The sequence below is a fragment of the Strix aluco genome, chromosome 2 (genome assembly GCF_031877795.1).
Source record: "Strix aluco isolate bStrAlu1 chromosome 2, bStrAlu1.hap1, whole genome shotgun sequence".
Classification (NCBI taxonomy): domain Eukaryota; kingdom Metazoa; phylum Chordata; class Aves; order Strigiformes; family Strigidae; genus Strix; species Strix aluco.
The window spans coordinates 93,815,044-93,838,993 of NC_133932.1; the positions used below are offsets into that span (position 1 = coordinate 93,815,044).

The 23,950-nt window shown below is 36.1% G+C and overlaps 1 protein-coding gene across 9 annotated transcripts in view; it reads left to right on the forward strand.

The window, feature by feature from the left end:
• The window catches only part of DACH1 (dachshund family transcription factor 1), a 364,290-nt gene that overhangs the window by 238,812 nt on the left and 101,528 nt on the right, over positions 1–23,950 (forward strand). For 5 of the 9 annotated variants that reach the window (XM_074815548.1, XM_074815545.1, XM_074815547.1 and 2 more), the window contains exons 4-7: positions 6,759–6,914; positions 7,453–7,625; positions 20,981–21,116; positions 23,397–23,534. In XM_074815548.1, coding sequence (XP_074671649.1) covers positions 6,759–6,914; positions 7,453–7,625; positions 20,981–21,116; positions 23,397–23,534 — 603 coding nt within the window. The remainder of the gene's footprint in view (positions 1–6,758; positions 6,915–7,452; positions 7,626–20,980; positions 21,117–23,396; positions 23,535–23,950) is intronic. The other 4 variants (XM_074815553.1, XM_074815552.1, XM_074815546.1 and 1 more) reach the window with 3 other exon arrangements.

Genomic DNA, 23,950 nt, shown 5'->3' on the forward strand with positions numbered 1-23,950 from the left:
TGGTGATGGGAAATACACTGAATTCTGTAGTCTGCCTTTTAAATTATGAAAATGTATTGTCATTTTTGTTCCATCAGGTTGTCCATGATGAGTAAATGTGAGACAATTTGAGTCCAGTTTTTAAGCACATGTACTTACATTTGGAACTTCTATTTCAATTTTTTGAGTGCTCGTATTAGCACTATCACACATGAAATACGTAGTTGGCTACCGAATTGCCTATTCAAGTGCACATATATGGGGTTTGAGCACTCAACATTAAGCATTTGCATTTCAAAATTGGATCCCTTGTGCTTGAAAGCTTTGAAAATGCTACTCTCTGGTCAGCCTAGTGCAGCATCAATTGAAATGCAGTTTGAATGCAATGTAGAGCTTCCAATTGCTGCTTCAGAAAGTGTTATGCTGAATCTGGAACAGTTTGCATAATTTAATTAATTATGCCACTAAAAACTGATTTTCTCTCAATTTAAAGCAAACAGCTTTTATGAGGGTGAACTGCAGCACCCAGGGATATCAGGTGTCCAAGCTTTTAATCCTATTACAAAGACTTGACAACCACTGATGGAAACTGGAAAAACATAAGCCTCCAGCAGGGCAACAAGTGAAGAGGAAGAAGGCAACAGATTTTTAATACTCTTTGAAACTACTGTACGCATTAAATCAAAATCAAATGTAAAAAGTGACAGAAGTGGTAGCTTGCACTTTGTTGTGCAGACAGTGAATAGTGTCTAAGGAATAACACTTATTTTGCTTTGACATTAATGAAAATAACTGTTTCCTCTAAGAGGAAAATTGTTCCGCTTAACTAACATAAGAAAAACACAGCAAATGGCCAAGACTATTTGTATCTGTGTCTGCCCACTTAAAGTGTTCAGGAGTGCAACAGCCTGTAGTTTGAAAGTGGTTTCTAATGTTATGGATTGGATTCTGTCTATGAATCATTTTCCTTGTAAACAAATCTTGACAGATGATGCCAGACTACAAGTATTAAAGAATCTGTCACTGACTAAATGCTAGCCTCGATACTTCGCTTTCTGAAGCTTGTCTTCTCTCTTCCAATTTATTATTGGGTTTGATATCACTCTAAAACAATAGACACTGTAATTTTGAGGCAGAAAGGGGTACTGATTTAGAAAAGCTCTAATTTCTGAGCCACATAAGCAGTGCCATAATTGGCAATCTATGACTGACCGTGCAAAATTCTGTGACGAGGTTAGGAAGGGTCACAGCAGAATTGACTCCATCTCCATATTGAACATCAGCGTGTAACATGAAATTAACTGTACTGTAGATGATCTTGCTAATAAATAGGGAAAATATCTTATTACTGGGAATTCACCAGCCCTAGAAATGCAAGTATCTTCCTTGCTATAATATTAACAAATATTCCTATAATTACTAATATATATCTATGTATTATATGTATTCCCATATATATATATGAGAAAGCGTACACCTGTCTCAAAGGGGAAACAGGATCTTTGCACAGGCCTTAGCAGGGCTCATTAAAAGAGCTTTGAACTAGATTTGAAGGGGGAAAGGAATAAAACCAGGCTTATTAGCGATAAGCCTGGGGGCTGCATGCCAATATTTGAGGGACGGAGTACTAAGAGGTCCTTCAGTCTGCCATCTCAGTGGAGGTAGGGGATGGAGATCCATGCAGCAGCAAACACACAAGGGTTATTGATGTGTTAGAAACCACAGAAGCACCTGAGAATGGTCACATAGGAACTAGGGCTTCTCCCCCCAAAAAGATGGCAGGATCAATAACTCAACTGAAGTGCATCTACACCAATGCACACAGCATGGACAACAGACAGGAGCAACTGGAAGCCATTGTGCATCAGGAAAACTATGATATAGTTGCCATCATGGAAACATGGTGGGATGACTCACACAACTGGAGTGCTGCAGTGGATGGCTATAAACTCTTCAGAAGGGATAGGCCAGGAAGAAGAGGCAGTGGGATAGCCCTGTATGTTAGGGAGTGTTTTGATTGTCTAGAGCTTAATGATGGTGATGATAGGGTGAGTGTTTATGGGTAAGAATCAGGGGAAAGACCAACAAGGCAGATATCATCATGGGAGTCTGTTAGAGACCACCTAACAAGGATGAAGAGGCAGACAAAATATTCCACAGCTGTGAGAAGTCTCACAATCACTAGCCCTTGTTCTGATGGGGGACTTCAACTTACCAGATGTCTGCTGGAAATACAATACAGCAGAGAGGCAACAGTCTAGGAGGTTCCTGGACTACGTGGAAGATAACTTCCTGACACAGCTGGTGAGGGACCCAACTGGGGAAGGAGTCCTACTGGACCTGTTCTTTGTGAACAGAGAAGGACTTGTGGTTAATGTGGTGGTTGGAGGACATCTTGGGCACGGCAATGACAAAATGGTAGAGTTTTTGATTCTTGGAAAAGTAAGGAGGGGAGTCAGCAGAACTGCCACCTTGGACTTCCACAGGGCAGACTTCTGGCCTGTTTAGGGGCCTGGTTGACAGAGTCCCTTGGGAGGCAGTCCTGAAGGGCAAAGGAGTCCAGGAAGGCTGGACATTCTTCAAGAAGGAAATCTTAAAGGTGCAGGAGCAGGCTGTCTCCATGTGCCAAAAGATGAGCCAGTGGGGAAGAAGACCAGCCTGGCTGAAGAGAGCTTTGCCTGGAACTCAGGAAAAAATGGAGAGTTTATGACATCTGGAAGAAGGGGCAGGCAACTCAGGAGGACTACAAGGATGTTGTGAGGTTATGCAGGGAGAAAATTAGAAGAGCCAAAGCCTAACTAGAAGTTAATCTGGCTACATAAAATATGTTTCTATAAATACATTGGCAACAAAAGGAGGGCTAAAGAGAATCTCCATCCTTAATTGGATGCGCGAGAAAACATAATGACAAAGGCTGAGGAAAATGCTGACATACTTAATGACTTCTTTGCTTCAGGCTTTAATAGTAAGACCAGTACTTCTATGGGTACCCAGCCCCCTGAGCTGGAAGACAGAGACGGGAAGCATAATGAAGCCCCCATAATCGAAGGGGAAATGGTTAGTGACCTGCTACACCACTTAGACACACACAAGTCTATGGGGGATGGGATCCTCCCAAGATTATTGAGGGAGGTGGCAGAAGTGCTCACCAAGCCACCTTCCATCATTTATTAGCAGTCCTGGCTAACTGGGGATGTCCCAGCTGACTTAAGGTTTGGAGGTTAGTGAAGGTGATGCCCATCTACAAGTAGGGCTGGAAGGAGAATCCAGGGAACTACAGGCCTGTCAGTCTGACCTCAGTGCCCAGGAAGATTATAGAGCAGATCATCTTGAGTGCCACCACATGGCATGTACAGGACAACCAGGTGTTCAGTCCCTGTCAGCATGGGTTTATGAAAGACAGGTCCTGCTTGACTAACTTGATCTTCTGTGACAAGGTGACCCCCTTAGTGGATGAGGGAAAGCTGTGGATGTTGTCTACCTAGACTTCAGTAAAGCCTTTGACACTATTTCCCATAGCATTCTCATAGAGAAACTGGCTACTCATGGCTTGGACACATGTTCTCTTCTCTGGGTAAAAAATTGGCTGGATGGCTGGGCCTAAGGAGTTACGGTGAATGGAGCTAACTCCAATTGGTGGCTGGTCACAACTGGTGGTCCCCAGAGCTGAGAATTGGGGCCAGTTTTGTTTAATATCTTTATCAGTGATTTGTATGAGGGGATCAAGTGCACCCTCAGTAAGTTTGCAGACACCACCAAGTTGGGTGGGAATGTTAACCTTCTTGAGGGTAAGAAGGCTCTACAGAGGGATGTGGACAGGCTGGATTGATGCGCTAAGGCCAATTGTATGAGGTTCAACAAGACTACGTACCAGGTCCTGCACTTGGGTCACAACAACCCCATGAAACACTACAGCCTTAGGGAAGAATAGCTGGAAAGCTGCCTGGCAGTAAAGGACCTGGGGGTGTTAGTCAACAGCCGGCTGAATATGAGCCAGCAGTGTGTCCAGGTGGCCAAGAAGGCCAATAGCATCCTGGCTTGTGTCAGAAATAGTCTGGCCAGCAGGACTATGGAAGTGATTGTCCCCCTGCACTCAGCACTGGTGAGGTCGCACCTCGAACACTGTTTTCAGTTTTGGGCCCCTCACTACAAGAAACACATTGAGATGCTGGCAACGAAGCTGGTGGAAGGTCTAGAGAACAAGTCTTATGGGGAGCAGATGAGGGAATTGGGACTGTTTAGCCTGGAGTAGAGGAGGCTGAGGGGAAACCTTATCGCTCTCTACAGCTACCTGAAAGGAGGTTGTAGCGAGGTGGGTGTTGGTCTCCTCTCCCAAGTAACAAGCGATAGGACAAGAGGAAATGGTCTCAAGTTGTGCCTGGGGAGGTTTAGATTGGATATTAGGAAAAATTTTTTCACCAAAATGGTTGTCAAGCATTGAAACAGGCTGCCCAGGGAAGCAGTCGAGTCACCATTCTTGGAGGTATTTAAAAGAGGTGTAGATGTGGCACTTAGGGACATAGTTTAGTGGTGGATTTGGCAGTGTTAGGTTAATGATCGGACTCAAATGGTCTTGAAGGTCTTTTCCAACATAAACAATTCTATGATTTTATGATTCTATGATTCCAGTGGTTGTTTTTCAATGAAGCTCTAAGTATCATAAAACCAGCTTTACCATTTTATGGATGCATGCCCTAAGATTGAATGAATAACCATTTGGAACTACCTGTCTTTCTCTACTGGATCTGCATCAACACCTACATTTTGGCTAAAATTAAATGAGATTAACCCACTTTTTGTGTTTAACTCTGATTTCCAGAGTCATAGTTTTTAATGGAAGAATAGTCATAATAAGTGAAATTTATATGTCACAGTGGCAAAAAAAAAAAAAAAAAAAAGAATATTAGAAGAAAATTAAGTTGAAAAAATATTTTTTCCAGATAACATTTAGCTCAGTCAGTTGCATATGTTTTTGAAAGTACATCCTGTTTATTGAGAGTCTCTGAGTTTTTAAAATACAAGAAAACATACTCACTTATCATAGGGGGTGAGATTCAAATCATGTATTAACCAGCTCAACTCTGTACTCTGCATAAAGGATGTGATAATTTCTTGTAAAATAAGAAAAGTATCTCATATAATTGATTATTTTCATTTTTTCATAAAATTGCTTTGTTTGATTGTGGGAGAGTTTGGACTGAATTTTCATTACCTACTTCTGAACAATTTACACATTGAGACAGTAGTGAGCTAATGAGTTAGAATTTATATTGAGCCTTAACTGTCTTCACGAAGTAACTAGGGAAAGAAAATCATGGCAATAATGGAGTATTTTTCATTATAAACTATGTTGTACAGCTTTTACAATCAGTTTTTTAATAGATCTAGAGAAATTAAATTGGAATTCTACCAACTTTTTGTACTTTTTTCATCCCATGGAAATGATGTTAAAAAATGTCAAGACTAACGTGCTAATCCTGTTTCTGCTGAAATAAGGAGGAGGTGATATCAGTCCTGTTGTTTTTCTGGCCCTGTTGTTCATTAAGTTGTAAAACATATGTAGAAAAACATTCAGAAATATGCACTTTGCTGTAATCCCTAATGCTAAATAGAAATTGAGTATAGATTAAATAGGTCTGGACTGATGTTGTCCTGAAGTCCTTATCAAGAGCAATTCCCATGAAAATAGTAGAAACTTTCAAAGTCAGGAGGGTGAAATTGTGCTCTATGTGAAAAAGGAAGCACTCATATATTGCTGATGGGTATATTAATACTGCTGAGAATGCATGCATATATACATATTTATTAATATATTCAAACATTGTTTATTGATTGTGTATGGTAAAAAAAATCATACAATGACTGTCTAGATTACTTCATACACGTGAACATACATATACTCAATCTCAACATTATACATAAATACGCATCATGAATAATGTAAGTAGTCAGATTGAAAGATTTTAAACTTTTCATTATATCTAAATGTAGAAATTAACAGTGTTATATGAATTTTCAGTATTGTCCTTTAATGGTATTCTTCTGTTTAATTCTGTGGGTATTTTTATGAGGAGGTCTGCAATAGTGAAGAAGGGTATTTCTCAAATATATGAATTATTGCTTGTCTCAACACTTACCCGTCCACATTCTTCCTTGCTGTTAGTTCGTTCCACTACCAGAAGACTGCTGGAATCAATTAATAATCCCTTACATTTTAATTAATAATGTGAAATAAAAATTGAATATACAAAATAGAATTGTCAGCCAAGCACATATAAATGCGTGTTGGTGCCCTCAATAAATTTCATTTTTAGTTACTTTCTATAATGTTTGTTTATACACAAATACAAGAAGAAATATGACTGTAGTTTAAATTTTAATTGGCATAACAGGCAATATTATTTTTTTAGACCTTTTGCAGGCAAAAATATTCTCTCACTTATAAAACAAATGCCATATATAGTTATACTTGCCAAGAGTGGCAAAAGTATATGTAAAATATACATAAAACACAAACTGCATGTGAATGAGCACAACTATAATACTTCTAGGTTTGTGTTCAACTCCTTAATTTTAAAAAGTTATCCTTACATATCTTTTTCAGAGGGTAGAAAAAACCCCCAAAAGTCCTTCCCCCAACTCACATACTGAAAAAAAAGATAAATTGCCACTTGCAAAAAAGGTTAGATTGCTGGCCTTGCTTGCAAATTCAGACATTGAAAATTTCAAATCCAATTAATATATATTCATTCCAAATAATATATATTCATTCCCCACAGGCAGCAGTGATGGTTCTTGGGATAAAGAAAAACTTCAGTCTCCCCCCACCCAAGGATCACAGGCCTCTGTTAACCACCCCAACTTGCCTGGACAGCATAATGTTCCAGTTAGCCATCCTCTCAACCCTCTTCAACAGAACCACCTTCTGCCAAATGGTACGGGTTGATATCTTTCAGCACTAACATCAGCAGTTTTCCAATTCCTGTCTTTATTTTGTGTTTACATAAATAGGCTATGAAAAATCAAAGATATGGGGAATATTGGAATACTTCCTTTAAAGTATTAAGCAGGGGAAGTGAAGACAGTAAAGAACAAATACATATGCAATAAAATTGATACTTAAAATAACTGCTAAACTGTGCGTCAGTGACATAATAATGCATTGAAAGGCACCTTACAGCAGATATTAAAAAAGATAATAACCAGCAATTGCTTAGCAATGATATTATACATTACACTGATATGAACAAACTAAGAGGTCTAATAGCCTCTCCTTGTGGCTAGAAACCCCTCCATGGTTGCTAGTGATTTACCCATGCATATCCCAGAACAGAACTGACATATAGCTGCTTTGTCCTGCAATGTGAACCATCTTGTCACCCATCACTTGAATACTGTCCATCAGGAGGAAAAAAAAGACAATGTTTTAAAAAGATGCATAAACCTATTTCCCTTTTTTTTTTCCTCCACCAGGATTGGAACTTCCTTTTATGATGATGCCCCACCCACTAATTCCTGTGAGCCTACCTCCAGCCTCTGTCACGATGGCAATGAGCCAGATGAATCACCTTAGTACCATTGCTAACATGGCGGCAGCAGCACAAGTGCAGAGTCCTCCATCCAGAGTTGAGACATCTGTTATTAAGGTAACTATGTAAAAAAAACCCAAAGCAAAACACAAAATTCTGGCACACTCACAGCTATCATAAATATTGTAAAGGTGGGTAGGTGTCAAATGTTATAAGGTAAGTCATAAAGTCAATATATACAAGAAGCCCAACTGTTGTAGCTCTGGGAACACAGTAGGCTGCTAGTGGCCAGTGTTATCTTCTCAGTTCCTGCCACCCCTGCTCTAAATCAGTATTAAAACAGTGCCCAAGTTGAAGCATTTCAGCCTTCTGATTTCTCATATTTCAAAGTCTGTAATCTAATGGCAATGTTCCTCAAAATATGAAGGAAGAGATTACTCCTTTCTTAAATTAGAAGAGACTGTTCTTCCAGCTTTTAAATCTAAGCATTTGAACTGAAATGCTACAAACTATCTGAAGAAGGCTGAAACGCTTGATACTTTACTTCTGCAGAACCTAAATTACCAAATCCCAGAGCAGAATGGAATGAAGTTGCACAGAACAGACCCAGTAATCTGCAGGCCATAACTGTAGTATTGTAGAGATACCTCAAAAATATCTAATATCTGAAACTGTCTACCCATTTTAGGTTTTGTTTGCTGCCTGTAACTAAATTAATCTGGTTATAGAGGTACTTAGCAGAGGCATGGAATCTTCTCTCTTGACTGAAGATGATCTGTTTTCATTTTAAAGGGATTGCTCCCTTACCACTAGATATTTATAATTTCATTTGACATTTATTCAGATATCCATTTTACCTGTTATCCTTCTTTAGTTCTAATAAATGAGATACAGAATGTACACAAACTTTTGTGCTTTTATATAGCACTTGTATGTTAGAAATAGACATGCAAAAGCAAGGTTATCTGATATGTTAGGGCTATGCTGGATATCCGTCCATTAGTGCAATTCCTTTGACAAAAAATGGGTAAACTTAAACTCTCTTGGACCTTCAAATCAAGAGTTACAGAAGTGTTGAAGTTCATGATGATTTAAACAGAATGAAGAGGTCTGACTTTATTAAGACATTCAACAAGTGCTCCTGTCCTCTTTAGCGTAACAAGCCCAGAATGATAAAGAACCATTCAGTTAAAAGTCAACAAATCTATGTTGCTATTGACCTAGAAAAATGCAGTCTGATGACCTAATTTAGGTACCTGCACTTTCAAACATAGAATCTCCTTTGGACACCTTCAGTGGCATCCCTTTCTCACCTTTGATAACATGGGGAGTTATGGCATTGGTTTCAGAATTGTTTCTTTTAGGTGCTCTGTCAGTAAGGCTAGATGACATCCTAATGTCCATCTTGCCCATATTTTGGGAATATAAACACTGCTGCTAACTAACTGTTTGATTACATGATGATTTCTGCGTCTTTGTTCTTTGTTTGATTTTCACGATTAATATTTTGTAAGTTAGATGATACTAAATTTCTCTGGAACATACATGGTGCTCTATTTTATTCTAAATGTCTTTTCTTAATTGGTACAGTGACCACTGGTATTACAGAGATATCTATAAAATGAAGATTGGGATGGAGCATATGCTAAATGACACCTGACAAATATGAATTGCTACAGCAACAAAACTTCATTTTCACTGTTTTTCCTACTACTTTCCCCTTTCATTTTCTGTGAGCTATTTGATTTCATGTGTAAGAGTACAAAATTTGACCTTCACAAGCATTGGTAACCTTCTGTTTCTAAACTTTGACAAGCTGACTGCTAGCTTATAAAGTTGATTTACAAGCTAGTTCTAGCTATTAAAGTTGCCTAAGTTACTGTGGCCTACATTTAAATATGTCTATGGGAGCATACCCCAGTGTGACCCCTGATCTTTTTCTCCAGTTGCCAAAATCAGGTACATTTGAAGTACAACATAGCTCCTAGGCTATGTAAAAAAGGTTTCCTTTGTGGAAAGCAGGTCATGGTATGTTCACAGATCTCACCCCACTATGGGAACATTGCTGGACCCAGGAAGCACTTAACTGAGAAGTACATTTGGACTCATCTGATCTAAACCTGTCTAGTAGGTTTAAAAGTATTGGACTCTGAAAGGAAGACTCTGTCATCGTGTACCTATGTATATTATATTAACCATAGGCAGTGCCATACCAGAAAATTTTCCTTCTCCCAGAGTTCCTTAATTTCTTAAATTCACTCTTGTAGCTCATCTAGTTGGAAAGATAATTTCATTATAATCTAGGTGAAGATTTTGAAAGTACCTAGCATTTTTGATTCTCTGTTTGAGACATTTTAACAGCACTTCGTAACTGGAAAATATTTTTTTTTCAAAATCTTGCTTATTTAAGCATTTGTTTGTATTAATAATCTACACTATTTATCTCCGTCATGTCTGAAAATTCAACTATTCCATATTCATGCTAATAAAATCTTAATCATAGCTGCCAACTTCTGCGCAGCTCCTGGCATAACATCTTGTGCAAGTTATTTAACAAACCAGGTTTCATGTTCCCATCTGGTTTGCACATAACCATAAATTAAAAAGATGTGGATTTACAATGAAGTGTTTTTAAATGGCTGAATTAGCCTAAGTTCTATTTAGAAAAGTGTGCTCACTCAAGGGTGAAATAGACATTTTTTAAAGTTTGCACAGTCAAGTTTGGGACATTAAGGTAGAACCTGATGGAGACACTACCTAAGTGGTGCCGTGACTTCTTCAGTCAAGGCCTGTGACGTATTGCCCACAATACATTTGTACTACAATGTACTACAGGTAAATACATAAACACAAGTGTTAATCTGCCATCCAGAACTCACTTTGAAATGTAAGATCTTGCTGCACATAGTTATTTCAATAATACTGTAAGGGCTAAGGAACTTACTCTCACAGTACCTTCTTACTCTTTTCTTCAGCCCCTTCGTGGTACAATGTATGTCTAGATTTACGTTCTCTGTTTTTGTCTGCGGTAGATGAATATGGTCATATGGATAGAGATAGCATGGCCAAGTAATTATGTTCCCACTTTGTGATACTGAACAGGATTGAAACATAAACCCTAGCAACATAAAAGCATGAGGTCATTGTTAGGGGGATTTTCTTCCAATGAGCATGGGCATAATGTCACTGGCAATTTACCTGTTCCTCACTAGGCATAGTCAGAGGCTGTGATTTTAGTGTTCATTGTATTACATGCACTGAGTAGTTGAGCAGGAAACTCTCTAATCAGCATAATTTTTGAAAGTTGCACTGGCATTGTAAAGTTTATGAATAATAACACACTACAATAAAAATAAATCTTAGAGAATAAATGTAAGTGAGAAAGCCAAACCTCCTTTTACTTTATTTTTATAGGAATGGATAAACAGTGCAGTTGCTCTCTTTCACAAAACTGTTTATTATTAGAATCATACCTTCCTTTTTTTTACTGCTACATTTTTAGACTTTTTGGGTTTGTTTTCATTATCTTCTGGCTCTTTTTTTTAACCCTAATTTTACTTAAATGTTTTCCTCATTGATAATGTTTCCACAAGTTGATTTGAAAAGTTTGTGAATCACTCATTTTGGAGTTCATAGTTGTAACCTGAAATGACAGTGTAGATTTGAAATTAGAGTACAAGATGTTTACAAGTTTAAACTCTGCTTGAAAGTTAGAAGAGCTATGAGAAATTTCTACTCTGAAAAGTAAATCAATAGGAATCTTATCTAAATTAAGTAACAAAGACAAAATTAAGTCTTAGAAAATCTGAGTCTTCAGATTATAAACAACCTGGTTCATTGGATAGGAGAATTGCCTTTGTGAACAATGCCACAGTAGATGACTTGCTGACCTTTCCTTCCAGTTCGCCAAGTTCACAGTTAGTGCTGTTATCTTTAAACTCACAAAGCTTCAAATGCCTTTCTATTACTGGGCAATATTTCATTTCTTCATGATAAGAAGTTGGAGTAAAGCTGAGATCATGTACTAACCAAACATTTTATCCTGCTATGTTCAGGAGATGAGACAAAGACAAAATTACAAGGGAAGCCTTACAAAACAACACCTTAGATTTGGCAGTGAACTCTGAGCTCTAAAATCTTCAGAATTATATTTCAGAAGAGTGTTGTGCCCTTTGGAACATGAGACGAACATTAGATGTCTTTTTGTAATGGAATGTTTAGATATATGAGTTGGATGAATAAGAGGAGAGCAACAACAAGCAGGGACAGCAGATTGTGACAGCAATGAATTGCAGTCAGTGTGACAGCTGTGACCTGGGGATGCTTTAGACATGAGGTGGCTTTCATCACCTGCCCATGTTTTCAAAGGCTCAGCTTGTTAGCAGTTTTACTACATCATTTTTTTTTCACTCTGCAGAAAGATATATGAAAATATAAAGGACTATGTCATATTAATAGCAATTTGGAATAATTCTACATTGTAAAAGTTAGAACAGAGCAGCATGCCAGAATCAAAAATTGCACTTTATCCATATAATGTTACTAATATTTACAGAAAGAATTAAGAATAAACCAGGAGAAACCAATACCTCAAGCTGAAAAAGTGACCAGTGGCACAGTAGTTTTCTACTGCATATTAAATACATGAGACTAAATTTTGCTAATTCTCTACATATATCACAGCACTGGTTGTGTTATACTTGTTTATAACTTATATATATATATATTTTCCTGTTATCCAGTAACAGAGATTTACTTGATTTAACTTAAATTATTTAACCAAGGTAGCTACTGACAGGTTATTTTTTAAAAAAACTGTTTATTGGCTTATTCTGACATGAAATTTTAACATTCATTCAGTTTTTCTTTTTTCATTGGCAATATGTGTGTGTTCCTATTGATGTAATTTAATGTTCCTATATTTTTTGCCTGTAATTGTTGCCAAAAATTCCAAATAATAGCCAAAGAGAAGAAATATGACACTACCATAGGGAAATGATGGAACAGAGTACATTTAAATGTCTCATGTGATGGTGAGCAAGTTCAGAGAGTGGACCTGAAAGGAAATGGACTCAAAGAGGAAAATGAACAAGTTCACTTCATGGAGGGGTGGGCAACAAACAGTAGAAGCTTCATCTTAGGTCTTCTGTAACTGCTGTGTGAGCAGCCTTGAGTTCAGTGCAGAATTTTAACACAAAAAGATACCAGCCATCATAAAAAGTTTCAGTGTAGAAGAGTTTACCAATAACATTTTCCAGTTGCAGAAATTATGTAGGATTTTTATAGGATTAGATAAAGTATTTCTCAAAATTGGCTGGCACACCATCCTGTAGGGACTGGGGCCATAGGAAGCACCTTGAAAGTACAGTTAGACATCCTGGATAGAAACCCCTTCCACTGTGCTGCTACTACCAACAAAGTAGAATTTTCCTGTACTATAAACTTGAGAGAACTTCCAGAAGTGTCAACGTATCAGATGTTACTGTAAAATATGTAGATATAACTGTCTTCATGCACTGAGTAAAATAACATCCAAAGCCTATGTTAAAGTACCATCACTGAATTTCAAAAGACATTAGACTAACATTAGGAAATACCAGAATGTGTCTACAACCTTAATGTGACAGTATTCCATCCATATAGTACAGTGAAATTTTAATTTCACCATTACATATTATATTTTTCTGCAGAACCCTTACTTCATTCAGTGAATGGTTAGTTATTCTGTATTTCGATTTTTTTAAATCACTGTCTGGCCCAATCTCATTTAACATGTTATCTGAATCCTGTGTTGAATGCAAAAGTTTTCTATGGATGCTTCTGTGCCTTACAGAAAAAGTATTATGCAAACAGTGGTAGATACATATTTGCACCATTCCTATGAAGCTGGGTATGCTAAACCCATTTTATAGAAAGAGAATGAGAACAAAATCAATTATATCCCAAATTGCAGAAATGCCCTTTTTGGATGCCTAACCTGAAAAATGCCTGACTTTTCAGATAACCTATTATTTCTACAGACAATTGTGCATTCAAAATAGAAATTTTAACATTACTTTAAAGTGATTTTCTTGAATACATAGAAAAATATACTATAGACAAGTACATGAAGAGTGAAGCTACTTTAATTTCCTCATTATGTGATACATGAAATAAAATCAAGTTTTCTTCTTTATATAAGGAGAAATTTGATTTAATATAAAACATTTAAATACTAAAAAGTAATTACAATAAATATTCTAGAATAAAAATAAGACTATCAGCTCCTAAAACATCTACTTTTACATATCGGGAAAGCGAACATGAAAATTATGATATACCTATAAAGTTTGAAGTATATTATAAACAAAATTAATTTCATTTTCTTTTTGTCATAACTGAAGAAATTATGATATCTTAAATCTATTCATATGAACTTGCACATAACAGAGAAAATCTCCAGGTTAGAATAACTTTTCTTACTTTTTTTTTGTATTTATGTTAATATAAATATGTATATGAACACTTACTTCTGTTTCTTCCTTTAGCATGAGAAGATCTTAGGTCAAAGTGTAGCTGAACTCCTTTATTATGGCTTAATAATCTTTATATTGGAGAACACTGTGTCCCACCTCATTAATTAGTTCTATCTATATGATTAAAATTATTTATTTTAACTTTTAATACAGCTTTTTAAATCATGAGCTTAGGTGGTGGTAACTGTATATCTGGTAGGTCGTAACTCAGAATAATGCCATTTTTTAAATGTTATGGGATCCTATTATTTGTTTTAACATGCGTGTTTCTGAGGTGCAGTTTGAAGCTAAAAGCAGCCATATGCTCACATGAATTAATTTGTGTCATGTAAAATAGATATCTACAGGTAACTCATAATGCAGAGAAGGTAGTACAAATTTTTCTGTTTGGCAATTTGTATATTCACATGTGTAACAGGGAACTATGTATGTAGTGTAAGATTTATTTGATGCAGAATGGCCATGAGGCCAGGTACAAGGGATGGGATTCATTTTGCTGTCTTCTAGGGCATAATTCATAGGACCTATTTTAGATAGCTACTTTAGAGTGAGGTGAGTTGTACCTTGGAAACATAAATGTATGGGTAAAAAATGAGCCGGGGGTGACTAGCTCACATGTAGATATTTGTAGTATAGACAACGACATAGAGTCAGATGAGTTCTTGCTGTTTGGCTGAATGTGCAGTTTGGATTGACTTTGAGGGGTGAATTCCTAGTGGTGCTTCTTAAGCTTGAATGGTTACTTTTCAAGTAAGAAAAAAGCAGGAAAAGTCTGTCCAACTTGCCAATAAGAAATTAATAATTCAATTTGAAGAGTTTTTTGCATGTCAGTATGTTTGCATGTTGCATGGGCGTTTTTGTATACCGTAGAAGGATATTTTGTTAGACCAAATACTCATTTGGAAGGCAAAATGTAATTTATAAATTCAGTTGAAAGGATACACACAAAAAAGAAGCAGGTCCAAAATAGTTGCCAGGACATTTTCATGAGAATCCACAAAATCCAGAGGTCTGTACTATGAGGCTCCATGACACTTCCAGGAATGATCCTGCTTCATCATGATTCCAAACTGTCAACACCTTGTATGCTATTCTAGTTTCGCCAGTACAGCCAGGCTCTTTCTTGGTATTGATAGGCATCTAGTTTTGTTTATTTGTTTGTTTGCTTGCTTGTTTTTAATCTCTGTAATGGCCCAATCCTATGAAACTCACTTCCTGGCTAATTCACTGCACTTTATGTACTGCCCATGATTTCAAAGGATTTGGTTCTCTGTTGGTGTAGAAGTACTGTTAAAAGATTACTTGGGAGTCTCCTGGTTGGACTTACTGTCAGTTAACTGCTGCTGATATTCCCAATAATCCTATAGTAAACAGGGCAATAAGAATCAAGCAAATCCATAGTCTTTTTGTTATCATTATTCTTGTGATGGGAACAGCAAGGTAGAATCAATTGCAGAGGTAAAAGCAAAATGGAAATTAAATTAACTTGGTCCAGGAGATAAATAAATTCAAGATATTTGTAAAGAGAAAAAAAAAATCTTTGTAAGAAATAGGCCCACTATTTAAAATAATAATGCAATTAATGACCACACAAAACATTTGAACTCCTGAATTTTGATAAGGATTAGAATTGTGTCTATAAGAAAAAGGTGAGAAAGATGACGTGTGCATCAGTGGGAAGTTAGCAAGATCTTTAGCAAACTAGTGATAGTATGCCAATAAGGAAATAGAAATTAAAATTTATAACAGTCAGTTTGATAACACACATTTTATAGTAGTGATTGAGGAAGTTAGGAAATAATTATTAGCCCAATTAATATTGCAATTCTTAGGAATAAATGTTAATTTGGAGTCTCATAGTGTTGTAGACTAAAGCTAAAGGAAAAATAAAACCGGAAAGGCAAAATATACTGTTTGCAGGGAATACAAAAGAGATACCCACTTAATTAATTTATTTCACTCATTCAACTAATACAGTGTCAAATAATATGTCATTTTACAAGAAAGCCATTCCTGGAATACTTCTCACGCTACTTCAAAATAGGTCAGTAAGGAACTGAAGAGTAAGAAGTCTGTGTTTTGGACATTGTGAAAGAGATTATTATAATTTGCCACAAAAAGGCTTGAAAGTCAGGTGCCTTCCTAGAAAGGTTGGAATGTTATAAACTATTCCTGATTAAAAGATTTTTCTTTTTTTTCTTTTTAATTAACTGTGAAACAGTGTGTGTCATATATCCTTTCTCTAGTATGAAGTTACCTAAAGTATTGAAAAGTATGGCACTGAAAATAAGTTATTTTATCCTCTGCACTTCAATGACTGAAAGCACAAACATCCTTAAAGAAGTTTGTTCAATGCTGAAGAGCATCAAGACAGCTGAGTAGTCTTAAAAGCAATATACCTCTACAGCTATACTTAGTTGCATGTCTAGAGCTCATTCCATGACTAAAATTAAAGGATGACTAAGCCCAAGAGATGAGTTTTACGGAGAAGGAAACCAGAAGAAAAGGAAAAAGCTGAGATTGAAAATACCTGCAGGAGAGAAATATGCAGGAGATGAAGGCTGTGCATGCAAAACTGGTAGGTTATTGGAAGTAGGCATATTCAAACTTTGTCAGAAAGATTCTGGAATTTGGTCACTAAGGAACAGGAATGGCAAAGAATAAAGAATGTTTTTGGAAAGACTGAGGTGGTGAGAACCTAGAAGATATCCCTTCTTTGTCTATGTTCTTAGGAGCAGAAAGATTAATCCTACACATATTACCTGAAATGTCTTCTCTATGATAGTGATATAGGGACCAACAGCTGACTCCATCAACTTTACATTTTGGTATACTTTTGAGGAAGACTTTTGGTAATGAGGCACATTTTAAACAATGAGAGAACATGCTGCTGGAGCAGAAACAAAGGAGGCAAAAAAAGAGATTAATATTTAATAACTACCTTTGTGACCTGGTAAGAAGAAAAAGACATGATACAGCGAAAAAAGTATTTATGGTGTTCTGGGTACAATTACTGATATGTTAAGATACATCTTAATAGGAAATTATTTAAAAGGAACTTTTGGAATGAGATGTTACAGTATGGTCTTTGTATCTATGCAGAGAGCTGTTTGAAAAATGTTGACAGGTACATCAAGACACTTCTGTTCTACTTGGAGAGACTGAGACAATGTTGTGTTGTGGGTGATATGTGGTATTCTGGAACACAATTGGAGTGGTTTCTAATTCTAGAGACAACTTCAGTCTCATAAGTTAAAATCTCTGACAGTTAAAATCTTTTACCTGTTCTTTACAAGATAAAAAAACCAACCAGTGTCACAGGAACAATTCTGTTATTTGTGAAATGGACTAGATATTGAGCGTGTGTAACATCAGTGGAGTAAGAGTATAGAAAAGGGCATTGCAGCTCCCTAAAGTGAATATTTCACATAGGGTAGGAGCATTTTTTGAGGAGTTAAATGTCAGATTCTTAAATGCTTGGGATTAATGATTTGTGTCAGATTGTAAAGAGCACCAAGATAAGGAATGCTTCAAATCTGGCCCTTAAGAGTGTGTTGTCCATTGCTTAGTATAATCTCTGGTTCTGATGCCCATTTGAAAGTTTTACCAGTTTTGAAAAGCTGATCGACCATATGTTAAATTGTTACATATGAACTAAATTGTTCACACTACTTTTTACTTGTGAGTACCTGTAGAAACAAATTGGGAAGCAACAAATGGAGAAAAAACATAGCTAGTGAGTGTTATGTTTTACAATCAGTAAATAATGCCGTATTCCTTGTTTTCTAGTACATATAGAAAAAAATAGAGTTTTAGGAGCTATTCATCTCACCAGCCAGTAAGTGCAAGGACAGTTTTTTCGGCACCCTGCTGCCACTCCAGAAGGCAGCAGACCTTTTGTAGGTCCTGCCTGTCAGCCTGGTGTGGACATCTCAAAACCCTTCAGGGGCTCAAATGGCTCAAATGTGAGCAGCTGAATTGACCTGTAGGTATCTGCTTTTGGAGGAAGCTCCATTGACTTATATCTCAATCGACTGAAAATGGGAGACAACTACCCTTTGTGTAGCATCCTAGATACAGATGTCTCTGAAGTTTCATCTCTAGCCCATGTGTCAAAACTGCATTTAGATACTTGTATTCAGATATGTAGATGTCAGACTGAACCCTGCACAGTTTCCTCCTCATACTTAATTTCAGCAAAGCAAGGTCAGTCAGATTTATTTACTTATTTATTTATTTATTGGGAGGCAAAGAGCCTCATTACAGTACAAGCCAACACCAGATTCTCTAGAGATATCTTTAATTAAGTAGAAGTAAGTTTGTCCTGGGAGTAGACAAGTTTTAGTAAAAATACTGGAAAGTGGACAGTATCCTAGGTGATTTCTGTTACCAGGATTATAACACAGTAAATTCTGTTTATTTGCTGTGTCATGTAGACTTATTTATACAAAAGTAGCATTTTGCAGAAGTTACAAAACAGCTCTGATCATCTGACTTATTTACTGAACACATTTTTTGCACATTTCATTTTTTGAAAAATTTTAAAGTGAAGTCCAAATGTAAAGTTAATATTTTACCACAGACGAAGTCCATCTTTTCTACACAAAATCTCTAGTAAGGAGACAGGTTATATTGATATTCCAGAACCTTTAGTTTATCACTATGTCTTTTTAGAGCCACAGAGTATTTCAATTTATTATTAGTAGCATTTCCATTTATTATTGCAGCTAGTTTTGATAAAGACAAAAAATTGCTATAGACTATATTATTGATTGTGAAATTATGAAGCAAGGATACAAAAAATGAGTTGCGGTGTTAAATTATTTTCTATTTCTGCATAGTTCAATCCCATGTTTTGTTGGGGTGAAAGTCTATTTTACAAATGAATTGATAAAGCCAGTATGTATAGTTTCCTCATAGAGTTTGTCTGCTATGTTATAATATGAGTGAATAAAACTCATTATCTGTTTTGTTTGTGCAGTAATTATATTTTGTTGTCCTGTGCATTCCTTTTGCTCTCTCCATCTCATAATACATGCTGTAAAAGCACACATAAATAAATAGGATAAACAAATTAAGCTGTTTAAATAAATTAATTTACTCTGCAGCTCTGTATTCAAATCTTATGTGCTCACTGGATTTCATTTTAATGAAACCCTTCTAAGAACAATACATTGTATGCCAAACAGTGAAATTATATATTGAATGAGTGATTAAATATACCGTCTTCCAATTTATACCAAATCTGTACACTGTGCATGCTTAAATCCTCCTAAATCTAAAGAAATAAATCTTCTACATTCTGAAAACCTCTGCATTATAATCCTCCTCTTGAATACCCAGTTCATGGACATATAATCACAATCAAAGTCATAATAAGCCTAGAGCTATGATACAGTTAAACTGTCCTCATCAATGTTTTTGTCTTAAAAACCCGAGACTATTAAAGTGGAATCCACTTAAATGTCTTGAAACATTTCTCTGAAAGGTCTTCTCCCACTCCATCCATAGGTCTATTGAATCTCTTTGCAATCAGAATCTCACATTTAGCAAATATTTATTATGAAACTTACCTGGAACAAATCTATTGATTAGTGTAGATGGTCATGTTGCTAAGTTTCATATGAATGCATTTAGAGGAATAAATATTCATCTAGCTACTGTGCATGAAAAATAATGACTGCTGCAGTGTGAGGAACATGATGCTCTTTTTCAGGAAAACTTTTAGGTGTTTGCAGCAGCAAGTTTTTGTATGTGTTATTAGACACTAATATTATTTCATTACTGAAAGCTTTTAATGAGTTGAATGTGTACAGCTGTTTGTTGGTTTTGGTTTGGGTTGGTTGTTTTTTTTAATTAGGAGTCAGGATTTCAATTATCAAATGGAAAAAAAAAAGCCGACAACAAAAAAAACCCTAGTTTAACATTTTCAGTCCCTCCAATAGATTTCCCTTGTAGGAACTATTTATTTTTATCACCATTTGAACAAACCAACCTAACTCACACATATTTTAGCAATGACCTAGAGTCTTGGGAGCTATTAGCAATAAAAAGGAAACTGCAGGGAAAGATAGAGAATTTTCTAGAAAGGACTACTCTGCACTCAGCTCCCTTTGTTTATTGTTTCTGTCAAAGTTCTGTGTAAATGTCAGATATATGTATCTGCTATATACTGACAGTTCTCACGTAGCAGAAGTGCAGTTCAAACCATCACAGTCCTCATGCTCTAATTTTCAAAATCAAGGAACATCTTGAAATGCATCCTGGCTTCTCCTGGCTACCATGCCAGGCTTTCCCCTGGGTAGAAAAACATGAATGGGCATTTTTCCCCATTTTTAAGTAGTGATATGGCCAGACTCTTCCAAAAAGTGTGGTTTGTTCCAGGTATTGTGCTCCATGGTATAAAGAGCCATTTGGACTTTCATCAGACATGTTACTGGTATAGGTTCAGTGGGGAGATTATATTTTCTTTATGATCCATAGGACTTCCATAAGATCTCATTGCCCTTTGAAATTAAAATGTGGAGTAAAATTCAGCATAAGCTAAAACAACAGTGTCTTGTCTTTATTTGCTCACAAAAGGACATCGTTCCTCATCCAATAAGGCTAAAGTCTATAAGCCAGAATGTGTATTTCCAATTCAACCTTGTGCTGATAGAAGTGAGGGGAAAAAATAATTAAAAGCAAAACAAAAACCTTATTTTTATAAGTAGTCCAGAAGGCAGTTTAAAAGCCTGACAGGATGAGCAGCGCTCACATTGCATACTAAAATGTAAGGTCTGGTGTCCTAAAATTGCCAATTTTCCTTTGAGAATACTCTGCAAATCCTGGACACCTCAACAGAGGAAACAATAGGTTGTAATTTAAGAGGGAGATACAGTTTAGGGAAGTGATGTTTGGAAACAGAGGTTTAGTTTAACATTGCCTTTTTTTGCAATTATTTTTTGTGGGGTCTAGGAACGTGTTCCAGACAGCCCTTCTCCTGCTCCTTCTCTTGAAGAGGGCCGAAGACCTGGCAGCCATCCATCCTCTCATCGAAGCAGCAGTGTGTCCAGCTCTCCTGCACGGACCGAGAGCTCTTCAGACAGAATCCGTAGGTCACATTCTTCTTGTCACCACTTTAAATTTGATTAGGTGCAGCTGGTTTTTCTAATCAAAATGCCCTCATCTTAAATAGATCTCATATGTATCATGTTCGGAAGTTCAGCTGCAATAACTATCTCCCAACATTATGTTCCCCAGTTTACAGTATCATAATATCTGATGCTACATTAACGGGTACTTATATAAACTGCCATCATGTCATATTAAACATAAAGATATGAGCTATGAAATATAGAATTGCAGCCAGGAAGCAATTCGCTAGATTAGTTTTAGAACTGAACATATAGTGTAAACATTTTTTAAAGAAATTGAGTTTTATTTAATCTGGTTACTCTGTTTTGATTTTTAACTTCAATCTGATTTCATAAGCAACATTTCACATGGTAGAAGTACTTGGTAAAGAGAAGAATTAGGTTAAATCAATTAAAAAATTGCATACTTTATAAATTTTTTTAGTATAAAAATTTGTAATGGTGAGAAATATGATACAGAGAGTATTATCACCTTATAGCCCACAAGGGGTGGAGTGAAATTAAACCATGGTGTCTCAGAGTGATATCATTTTTTCAAGGCTTCATGTACAGGATATAAATGATATGGCAAAGACCATGAATTCTATGATATTTCAGTGCAACAGCCTGGAAATTAAGGTTTTAAACATACTATTTTATGGATATTTACTTAAATTCATATTACACTTGTCCATTCCTTTCATTATTTTTTTGTTACAGGTTTTTGTGTTTTAAGGCATCTATCCACAGTGCAATTTGTCAGTAGGGGAAACTGGAGGATTTGGCATGCAGATAGAAGGCCATGAAACAGCTATATGCAATACGTAGTTGTGTTGATTAGACACAGCACGTGTCTTTTATACTGCTTCCTTTCAGGCTCCTTGCAGACTCAGGAAGCTGACTCTTCATTGACCTTCAGATGAAAGATTTTTCATTACTGTGTGATGAAAAATGACATACCAAATAAAAGAAATGAGGCCTGACCATGACAAGCTGAAAATTCTGTTTTCTTACCACTTGGACAATTCAGAGTGCAGATTAAACTGGCATCCCATATACTGTGACCTATCTATTTCCCCAGGCTCAACCCATGAGCCTTTCATTATATTTTCTCTCCCCTGTCCAGCTGAGGAGGGGGAGTGATAGAGCAGATTTTGGCATCCAGCCAGGGTCAACCCACCAGAGTTCATAAGTAAAGTTCTGGGAAAAAAACCTCACAACCCTGGATTTTTAATTTTTTTTTTTTTTTAGTTGATTAAATAGTATATTTTTTACAACCATTGAAGACCTTTCCCATTGTTCTCTAAATAAAAAAAAAAAGTAAATTAAATTAAATTGAGAGATACTTATTGTTTTTGCTAAGGAACTACACTTTTCTTGAAGAAATTGTACTATTCAGGTTACTCTGCTTACTTACGAGTGGAGAGAAGTGGGACCTTTGCACACTGTTTCTTCTAATGTGAACATAACAGAGTTTCTTAAATACTGGATCACTTCAGTAGCTTATTTATTTATAAAATAACTATTTTCTCTCCTATCTGATTTGTTAACATCGCACCTGATTCTTAAGTACATCTGCTTTTGTGGTGCCAGCAACAGTAAGATGACTACTACAGAAATATGGGTTACATATAAAAAAATGCTTTACTGAAAATGACATAAGCCTCTTGCAAATCAATTTTTTCAGGATAAAAGCATAGGGATATAAAGTACCTTATATGGGTTTTTGAGGTCTATTTGAGAACTGTTGGAAAGACCTTCTCAAGCTAGCCGATGAGCAAATAAGCAATTCTACTGTTGCACAGTATATTTTGAAAAACAGTGTTTATTACCTGGCAGGCCACAATGCTTAATTTAAGGAAGTTATGGACTGCATGTTGGGAATGATAATATACAAGACTTTTTGTACAACTGACTAAAAAAAAAAATAAAGCAGTAAGTATCTCACATAGAACCTTCTATGCTTTTCTGGTTTGCTTCATTTTGCATTTCAGTTCCTGTTAAATAAATGAGAAAATGTTTGCAAATATCTAACTTTGTCCAAAGATACTGAACTCTTCTTTTTATAATGAATTGTTTTAAACAGAAATAACAGGGAAAAACTCTCCCACTGTATGGATACTGATAGCACTAATTAAGTAACTTTGTGATTTTTAGCATTCTTAATTATAAATTAAGAGAAAGACTATATAAAAGAAGTTCAAAAGTGTATTGTTAATATGACAGATGATTTTCTTTCTGCATGCACTTGTGTCTAGCAGCTGTCCATCAGAATGGGCTATCTATGAACCAGATGCTGATGGGTTTGTCACCTAATGTCCTGCCTGGACCTAAGGAGGGTGATCTGGCTGGTCATGACGTGGGACATGAGACAAAAAGAATACACATTGAGAAAGGTAATATGAATATTATGATTCTACAGTTTCAGTGTAAAACAAGTATTGTCTCAACAGCTAAATAGTATTATAATTGGGATTTTTATTTTTTAATTGGAATTTTTTTTGTTTGTTTGTTTCACAAATTAAATTATAACAGGATGATAGCTTTCTTGATTCTTCTACTTTGTGGTCCTTGAGATTATGAACAATATTTATATGAGGGAGGAATTTCATAAAGATTACAAAGAAGGATTAGTGAAAAACAATTTTACATCACTACTGTGTCTTTGACCCTTCACAACACTGTTTAGGTATTAAGTTTCTGTCTTCATCCAGTTGACTTCAGTGACCTACTTCCCAAAGGGACTGAGCACCGTGAAAATTAGTCCATGTGTGCAAAAAGGAAAAAGGCTAATACCAAGCCATTAAATTAG